This window comes from Staurois parvus, unplaced genomic scaffold (assembly GCF_062004578.1).
Source record: "Staurois parvus isolate SC_StPar_1 unplaced genomic scaffold, SC_StPar_1.0 ptg001135l, whole genome shotgun sequence".
Taxonomy (NCBI): Eukaryota; Metazoa; Chordata; class Amphibia; order Anura; family Ranidae; genus Staurois; species Staurois parvus.
The window spans coordinates 16443-26323 of NW_028318931.1; the positions used below are offsets into that span (position 1 = coordinate 16443).

General features: G+C 43.2%; 1 protein-coding gene across 1 annotated transcript; it reads left to right on the forward strand.

Moving 5' to 3' along the window:
• Positions 1-295: 295 nt before the first annotated feature.
• ZNF23 (zinc finger protein 23) lies at positions 296-4574 on the forward strand. The gene has a single exon (XM_089659214.1). The coding sequence runs from the start codon at positions 950-952 to the stop codon at positions 2123-2125; it is 1176 nt and encodes a 391-aa protein (XP_089515340.1). The 5' UTR covers positions 296-949; the 3' UTR covers positions 2126-4574.
• Positions 4575-9881: the final 5307 nt, after the last annotated feature.

A 9881-nucleotide genomic window follows, 5' to 3' on the forward strand; every position in this document is an offset into this window, starting at 1 on the left:
TCCATCAAAAAAAGTGCTCAAATCAGTGCCCCACATGAACTGACACTCGCCATCATCCAATGACCATCTATCTCTATGACCATCCAATGACCATCTATCTCTAAAATGGTCATTCACGCTTGCAGGACTATCCCAGTAACCTGAGTGTTGCAGCTTGTGACCAGCTATTCTTGGAATGGTCATCCATTTTCGGATACAGACCATTCCAAGAATAGCTGGTTTCAAGCTGCAACACTTGGATTACTGGGATAGTCCCGCACGCGTGTGACCATTCCAGAGATAGATGGTCATTGGATGATGGTGAGTGTCAGTCCATGTGGGGCACTGATTTGAGCACAGCGGAGCTTTTCTTGGAAAGAATTGCCAGTCAAGGTATGAAATTAGGATTTGAACACCAGCACTTTGCACATAGTTCGTTATTTTGGGACTGAGTTATACTTTTTATTATGTAGTCTTTTTTTTTTTTTTTTTTTGCATTTATACAGATGACATGTGCAGTCTATGCGGTTTTCAATTTCATTTGTGTATATAGGTTCACAATATAGGACTGCAGCCACTATTGAAGTTTGTGATATATCGTTTTTTTTTCCATTAAACATAGAATGCAACTTTATGTATCCCTTTAAATAGAATTCTGATATATTTTTTTTTCCGTACAGGAGGATTGATGAACCAAGTTTTCAGTCATGAATACAACTAAGTCACATTGGAAAAAAGAAAATATGGATGTCTTGATTGACTGAAAGTCTTTATTGCAGTTCCCTGTAGGATCCACACAGGACACAAGACTTATCCGTGTTCTAAAAGTCATAAATCTTTTGGATGCCCTTCAACATTGATCCAGCCTCAGAGGACATGAGAAAAGTAATTTCAGTGTTCTGGAAGTGACAACGGCTTTAGAGTCCAACCCATGTATACATAGGAGAAGTCATTTCAAGCTACTTCTTGTATGGAATGTGGAAAAGGTTTTACAATGGAGGCAAAACATATCACACACCAGAAGGTTCACCATGGAAAGCAGTCCTATCGCTGTTCTGAATGTGATAAAGCTTTTACAGTGAAGGGAAAGCTTATCAAACACCAAATGTTTCACACCGGAGAGAAGCCGTATCAGTGTCCCGAATGTGACAAAGTTTTTCTAGCCAAGAAAGGGCTCATCACACACCAAAAGGTTCACACTGGAGAGAAGCCATATCAGTGTTCCGAATGTGATAAAGCTTTTACAACAAAGTCAAATCTTATCGTACACGAGAGGCTTCACACCGGAGAGAAGCCATATCAATGTTCTGAATGTGACAAAGCTTTTACACAGAAGTCGCATCTGATCAATCACCAGATGTTTCACACCGGAGAGAAGCCAAATCAGTGTTCTGAATGTGACAAAGCTTTCAAATGGAAGTCGGAGCTTTTCGCACACCAGAGGATTCACGTTGGAGAGAGGCCATATCCGTGCTCTGAATGTGACAAAGCTTTTACACAGAGGTCACATCTTATCAAACACCAGAGGATTCACGTTGGAGAGAAGCCGTATCAATGTACAGAATGTGGCAAAGATTTTACACATAAGGAAAACTTTATCAGTCACCAGATGATTCACACTGGAGAGAAGCCGCATCAGTGTTCTGAATGTGATAAAGCTTTTATAGCAATGTCAGATCTTCTTAGGCACCAGAGGGTTCACACTGGAGAGAAGCCATATCCTTGTTCTGAATGTGGAAAAGCTTTTGCAGAGAAGGCAAAGCTTATCAGACACCAGGTGGTTCACACCGGAGAGAAGCCGTATCAATGTTCAGAATGCGGCAAATCTTTCACAGTGAAGACAAACCTTATCAGACACCAGAGGGTTCACACCGGAGAGAAACCACATCAGTGTTCTGAATGTGGCAAAGCTTTCACACAGAAGTCAGATCTTGTAGTACACCAGAGGGTCCACACTGGAGAGAAGCCATATCAGTGTTCAGAATGTGGCAAAGCTTTTACACATAAATCAGATCTTGTAGCACACCAGAGGGTCCACACTGGAGAGAAGCCATATCAATGTTCAGATTGTATCAAGGCTTTTACACGGAAGTCACGTCTTATCAGTCACCAGAAGGTTCACACTGGAGAGAAGCTGTATCAGTGATCTGAATGTGGCAAAGCTTTTACAATATGAACTGTTTTCCTTTTGATTCTCATCTTTAATCTTTTTTATGGAGCATTGACTGAACATGTAATTTCCATCATTCACTAACTGAACTGTATTCCCAAGTGTGTTCTTCATTGCCAGAATCTGAGATGACACATGACCAACATTGCCTCAGTACTAGGATGGCATCTTGCCAAGCCTCATTGGGAGAGTCTATTCCAGGCTCTTCTGACTATTGATACATCATCCATCAACCAGGCTTGAGGGCTCCAGGTAAAGTCCACCATCTCCAAACCTCCCATTATATGTTCCACCTCCCCTCCCATGAGCAATGCCTCCTTTCAGTTGGCTACTTGTGTTGCATTTGGTCCTGCTGAACGTTTAAGGGATTCCATCAGGTGAAGAATGAATGATCCTGTTAACCTTTTCCTCTGTTCAGCTATTCCTTATCTCCATAGACTATTCAGTACCAAAGACTAGGATGGCATTTTGCCAAGCCTCATTGGGAGAGTCTACTCCAGGCTCTTCTTACTATTGATACATCAGCCAGGCTTGAGGGCTCCAAGTAAAGCCTACCATCTCCAACCCTCCCATTACATGTTCCACCTCCCTTCCCATGAGAAATGCTTCCTTTCCACATTTCATCTCCTCTCATGGGATACAGCTTTACAGACAGGTCTGTAGCTTGGACACCAGCCAGGGAGAAGTCTTTTATTTGGTGAGAAAGTGAAATCCTAAGCTGACGTAGGCCTTCCAACAGTGAGTTGTTGCTGTTTATGGGATGCATTCAACAGTACACTAAAGTTTAGCTGACTACTTGTGTTGCATTTGGTCCTGCTGAACGTCTAAGGGATTCCATCAGGTGAAGAATGAATGACCCTGTTAACTTTTTCCTCTGTCCAGCTATTCCTCATCTCCATAGACTAATTAGTACCAAAGACTAGGATGGCATCTTGCCAAGCCTCATTGGGAGAGTCTATTCCAGGCTCTTCTGACTATTGATACATCATCCATCAGCCAGGCTTTAGGTAAAGCCCACCATCGCCAAACCTCCCATTACATGTTCCACCTCCCCTCCCATGAGCAATGCCTCCTTTCCACATTTCATCTCCTCTCATGGGTGACAGTTTTACAGATGAGTCTGTAGCTGGGACACCAGCCAGGGAGAAGTCTCAGTTTGGTGAGAAAGCAAAATCCTATGCCTTCCAACAGTGAGTTGCTGCTGTTTATGGGATGCATTCAACAGTACCACTAAAGTTCAGCTGGCTACTTGTGTTGCATTTGGTCCTGATGAACGTCTAAGGGATTCCATCAGGCGAAGAATGAATGATCCTGTTAACCTTTTCCTCTGCCCAGCTATTCCTCATCTCCATAGACTATTCAGTACCAAAGACTAGGATTGCATCTTGCCAAGCCTTACTTGGAGTCTATTCCAGGCTCTTCTGACTATTGATACATCATCCATCAGCCAGGCTTGAAGGCTCCAGGTAAAGCCCACCATCTCCAAACCTCCCATTATATGTTCCACCTCACCTCCCATGAGCAATGCCTCCTTTCAGCTGGCGACTTGTGTTGCATTTGGTCCTGCTGAACGTCTAAGGGATTCCATCAGGTGAAGAATGAATCTGCCTGTTATCTTCTTCCTCTGTCCAGCTACTCCTCATCACAACTGCAAGAGATCATAACTTAGCAAGCGCCAAGTGTGTGGTCATATTCCTACAACTTCTGGTGATTGTTGCAGAGGGAACTCTGTTAATGTTAATGACAGATTGCGTTACACATTAAGTTAGCAAACCTCCTGCTGTTGGTCTTATGTTTGAATTATGTTCTGATATTTACTGTCCTGCTGTAAGTGGTGTAAATGATTACCCAAATGTTTCCTGTAGTAGCAGGGACTACAAACTCCTATTGGGAATATTAGGATGGGTAACTACCCAAGGGATTCACCATCTTGGATCTGGGAGAAACATTCAACATGGTTTCTTAAATTCCATTAATGACACCGACAAGGGCTGTTTCACTTACATCGTTAACAATAGTAGTGCCCTTCAGAGGCTTGGAACATTTCATGGTTCCTCAACATAACTGCAGAATAATAAATCCCCTTTGGTCCAAAGGATTCCTAGTCCTTTCAGATGTTTGCTTCCTTTGCGGAAGGAGCACCCTAAAAAAGCTTCCCTTCAATTTCACCCATAGCTGTACTTTAGGCTATGTTGCCTATCCCATATCTATAGGAGAAAGGCTCAAATTGTCCCAATACTACTCTGGCCTTCCAGGGAGAAGAAATATTTTCTCTAGGGTGGACATACGGTGAACCCTTCATTGATGGGATGGGGAATCTAAGTAATAAAATAAGTAAGAGGAGGAACAAGTGTACTGGAGTCATGGATCAGATAACCAATGACACTATTGATCGCAGAGCTGACAGCAGAAGTGGCTCCATAACCTAAGGTGGTGTCACAGAGCTGCATGGCTGATGTCTGACACCAGTTTGTAGACTCCACCTTGAGCTTCTGAGAGATAGACATCAGCCATGCAGCTCTGTGACACCGCCCTAAGTTATGGAGCCACTTCTGCTGTCAGCTCTGTGATCAATAGTCTCATTGGTTATCTGATCCATGACTCCAGTACACTGGTTCCTCCTCTTACTTATTTTATAACTTAGATTCAATTATCCCATCTATGAAGGGTTCTGAGATCCTCATGATCTGAAATAAATGTACAACACTCTCTGACACCACTTTGTAGACTCCACCTTGAGCTTCTGAGAGAGAGTGTTGTACATTGATTTTAGATCATGAGGATCTCAGAACTCTTCATAGATGGGATAATGGAATCTAAGTAATAAAATAAGTAAGAGGAGGAACCAGTGCACTGGAGTCATGGATCAGATAACCAATGAGAATGTTGATCGCAGAGCTGACAACAGAAGTGGCTCCATAAACTAAGGTGGTGTACCAGAACTGCATGGCTGATGTCTATCTCTCAGAAGCTCAAGGTGGAGTCTACAAACTGGTGTCAGAGAGTGTCGTTCATTTATTTTAGATCATGAGGATCTCAGAAGGGGATATCTACACAAGGAGTTCCAACAGGCACCTGGGTTGAAGGAAGTGGGATACATATTTTTCGATGGGTTTAGTTGGAACTTGGTTGAATAGTATGGTGGGTTTTCTTCATAAGCCATTAGTTGCTACTAACGTTTTCATAGTAATTTTATACGTTGCTACAGCCAGAGTTAATTTTGCATTTTTTAAAATCTTCAAACAGGTCCTCTAACCTTGTAGAAGGCATGGACTTGTTGTGTGAGAATGAGTAAGAGGGTTCCTGGGTTATCTTGTACCCAATGAACTTGGATAAAAGATTATAGTGTCTTCTAGGAATTGACATCAGTTTCTTAGCATAGATCTAAATGGTATAAATACAAGGGGCTTTCAAGTCAAACCGGTACTTTTGAGTTTAGAAAATAACACATTTCAAAGCGTGGACACTGCATTTATTTTTTGACATACTCCCCTGATACATTTATACACTTATCCCAGCGCCTAACCGAAGCCTGGAAAGCTTCGGCATAGAAAGATTTGGCAGATCTGAACCATCCTAGGACAGCCGGCTTCACTCCTCATCATTGAGTTCACCGTACCCACAGAAAGATTAGTCTCTTGTGCAATTTCGCGCCAGGTTATGTGTCGATTATCCGGGATCAGGCATTCCACGCGCTGAATGTTCACGGGAATGACTGCTGTGGGCCAGGGACCACCATAGTTGGGATCATCACTGACCGACATACGGCCATTTTTTAAACATTTACCCCATTCAAATGTCTGAGTGTCTCATCTGTGTTTGAAGTCTTCTGTAGATATCCGTGGGTTTTGCACCTTTGTTCTCAGGAAACATCATCACCCCGCACTGTTCCACACACGCACCAACACTGTTGTCTGCCATCTTGATGAACGGGCTCTGGGCTGGCCCGCGACACGTGCGCCCCCTATCAGTAATAGGGCACACTTGACAGTATTGTGTAGGATCGCCACGCTAGCATCTCTTTTTATACCTGGAAAATGAAAAGTCCAGCTTTGACTTGAACGCCGTATATACTTGAATTGTAAACAATTTCATTTCTTCTGTTGTGTTCCACATATATGTGATTAATAAAGTTGGATGATATTTTCACCGCACAATGCCGTGGTGGTCTTGATTCTTCTACAGCACATCCACCCGAAAATGTAATCCTTCAGTTATAGGGGTCTGGTGGAATGGATCACAAGTTGATGGTATTTCTTAAGTCCCTTGTACATGGGGTGTCCAGTCCTTGGGAGTGCAGTGCTGGAGTTTTAATACACCTGGTAGGCACAGGTCCAAAGTCTACACTACGGCTGGACGGGGCCAAATGCTGCACCACATTTAACTCGTGTTTAGGGCGCTCTGTCTTCAGAGGGGAAATGGTCACCACCCTGATCAGATAAAGAGGGAGCGGATATTTCTGTATTTACGAGAAGGCTAAAAGTTCTTCCAGGAAAATCGTTCACCAAAAAAGTCATCTCTACTGCATCTCTACTACTAACCGTAGCAGATATACTGCTACAAGGCAGCACGGGTGCGCAAAATCACATATACAGTTGTGTTCAAAATAATAGCAGTGTGTTGAAAAAAGTGAATAAAGCTGAAAATCCTTCCAATAGCTTTTATTTCCATCCACACAAATGCATTGGGAACACGACACATTCTATTCCAAATCACAACATGAAGAAAAATACATCAAATTTGTGTTGTTCCTCTAAAAAAAATGGAAGAAAAGTGAATATTAGACGGTTCAAGAAAATCGCCGTGTTTGTATTCTTCTTTACAAACTCAAACATTCACTATATAAACTGAGAAATGTTTGAAGATTTTGCTTTCCTTTGAATGACTTCATGAATATTTGGTTGTAGTCGCACTGTTTCTGAGAACTGCTGTACATCTGTGTTGCATGGAGTCCCCCAACTTCTGGCCCCTGTGATCAGGTATTCCAGCCCAGGATGATTGGACCACATTCCACAGTTCTTCTCTATTTCTTGGTTTTGCCTCAGAAACGGCATTTGTGATGTCACCCCACAAGTTTTCTATTGGATGAAGATCCGGGGATTGGGCTGGCCACTCCATAACGTCCATCTTGTTGGTCTGGAACCAAGATGTTGCCCGTTTACTGGTGTGTTTGGGGTCGTTGTCTTGTTGGAACACCCATTTCAAGGGCATTTCCTCTTCAGCATAAGGCAGCATGACCTCTTCAAGTATTCTGATGTATTCAAACTGATCCATGATCCCTGGTATGTGATAAATAGGCCCAACACCGTAGTATGAGAAACATCCCCATATCATGATGCTTGCACCACCATGCTTCACGGTCTTCACAGTGTACTGTGGCTTGAATTCAGTGTTTGGGGGTCGTCTGACAAACTGTCTCCGGCCACTAGACCCAAAAAGAACAATCTTACTTTCATCAGTCCACAAAATGTTGCGCCATTTCTCTTTAGGCCAGTCAATGTGCTCTTTGGCAGATTGTAACCTCTTCAGCACACATCTTTTTCCCAACAGTGGGACTTTGCGGGGACTTCTTGCAGATAGCTTGGCTTCACATAGGCGTCTTCTAATTGTAACAGTCCTCACAGGGAACGTCACACCTTCTTTCATCTTCCTGGAGCTGATTGTTGGCTGAGTCCGCGCCATTTTGGCTATTCTTCTATCTATTCCAATGGTAGTTTTTCGCTTTCTTCCACGTCTTTCAGGTTTTGGTTGCCATTTTAAAGCATTTGCCATCATTTTAGCTGAGCAGCCGATCATTTTCTGCACTTCTTTATATGTTTTCCCCTCTCCAATCAACTTTTTAATCAAGGTACGCTGTTCTTCTGAACAATGTCTGGAACGACCCATTTTCCTCAGAATTTCAGAGAGAAATGCACTGTAACCAGCATGTCCAACATTTGCTGCCTTCCTTCCTTAAATAAGGGCAATAATTGCCACCTGTTTATCAAAGAATGAATGACCTCACTAATAGAACTCCACACTGCTATTATTTTGAACACGCCCCTTTCAATGAGTGATTCAATGACACAGAATCAGCAGCATGCATGTCATGACTGTTGGGTCTGTTGGATTTCTATGACTCTACTACACCTGCTGGTAAATTATTTGCCATGTAGAGATATCATTTCCACCAAAAACAGTGATTGATCCGGTTAGTGATGTCTGACTGCTATTATTTTGAACACAACTGTATATATGTGATTTTCATTTCCGGGTAGGAGGCGAGCGCGCCCTACATGTGCCGCTATTTGCGGCCACGGATGGCAATCACCAGGTCCCGGACGGTGATTACCCACTGGCACCCGATGATTACCGACAATCACCGACGGCGAGGAAGACTGTTTTGTTTACAAACAGTCTTCCTCCCTGTCAGCTCGAGCACACTGCACAGCACAGCCAGGGGCGGACTGATCATTCAAGCACTCGGGCACTGGGGTCAGTAGGGGGCCCCATGAAATGCCCCTGGTACCTTTTTTTTTTTTTTTTCTTAATAGGCTTTTTTGGGTGTACTTTGAGTGTGGGTAAGGACACAGGGGCCCCATGATCCCCTATTGCCCGGGGGCCCCATGAGTTGTCAGTCCGCCCTTGAGCACAGCCATCCTGATCAGTGTACTTACAGTGAAGCACACCCCCCTGCCCCCTAGTAAAATACTCCCTACACTTAGTTAAGACTTTGATCGCCCTTCACATTAACCCCTTCCTGTCCAGTGCCATTAGTACAGTGTCAGTGCTGTTTTTTAGCACTGATCACTGTATTGGTGTCACTGGGGATGTCAGTGACAACAAGTTAGTTCCCCCACCAGTGTCAGAATGCCTGACACAGTCCCACTGTAAGTCGGTGATTACTAGTAGGAAAAAATAAAAATCCCAGTATCTATACCGCCATTTGTAAACGCTATAACTTTCACGTAAACCAAGTAATATACACGTATTGGGATTTTTTTTTAGCAAAGACACGGAGCAGGAGACATTTTGGATGACATTGATTAGGAAATTTGATTTTTAACATTTTTTTTACTGTACATGTTTAATAGCAAAAAGTCCAAAATATTTTTCTTTTCTCAAAATTGACGGTCTTTTTTTGCTCATAGCGCCAAAAATTTAAAAAATGCACAGGCGATCAAATACCGCCGAAAGAAAGCTCAATTTGTGGGAGAAAAGGACGTAAATTTCATTTGGGTGCAGCGTTGCATGACCGCGCAATTGACAGTTAAAGTAACGCAGCGCCTTAACGCAAAAAATGGCCAGGTCAGGGGGGGGGGGGGGGAATCCTCAGGAAGGCAAGGGGTTAAGGACGGCTCAGATCATAAAAGACCTACTGCCATGTCCCCCTACGTCACCTATATGAAGCATTCAGCACACTTTCTAGAATGAGATTTTGATGGATATCTTTCTAAAAATTGGATGATATGTGAGAGCGCCTGTAAAAAATGAAAGCTGAAACCATCATTGTTGGGTCCAAAAGTGGTGATCAGAATGGAAAATGGTGAACATGTCTAGATCCAGATCAATACACTCTTCATCACATTGGGGAACTTCTTGATGCCAAATGGTTCATTGAGATCCTGGTATTATGAGGTACACATGAGTGAAGATGATCAATAGAAGACCGCTCCCCCCCCCCCCCCCCAGGGGTTTCCTAGTTTGTTGGCATGGCCCAGGGGATTAATGGTGCACCTGATGCCTTTCAGCA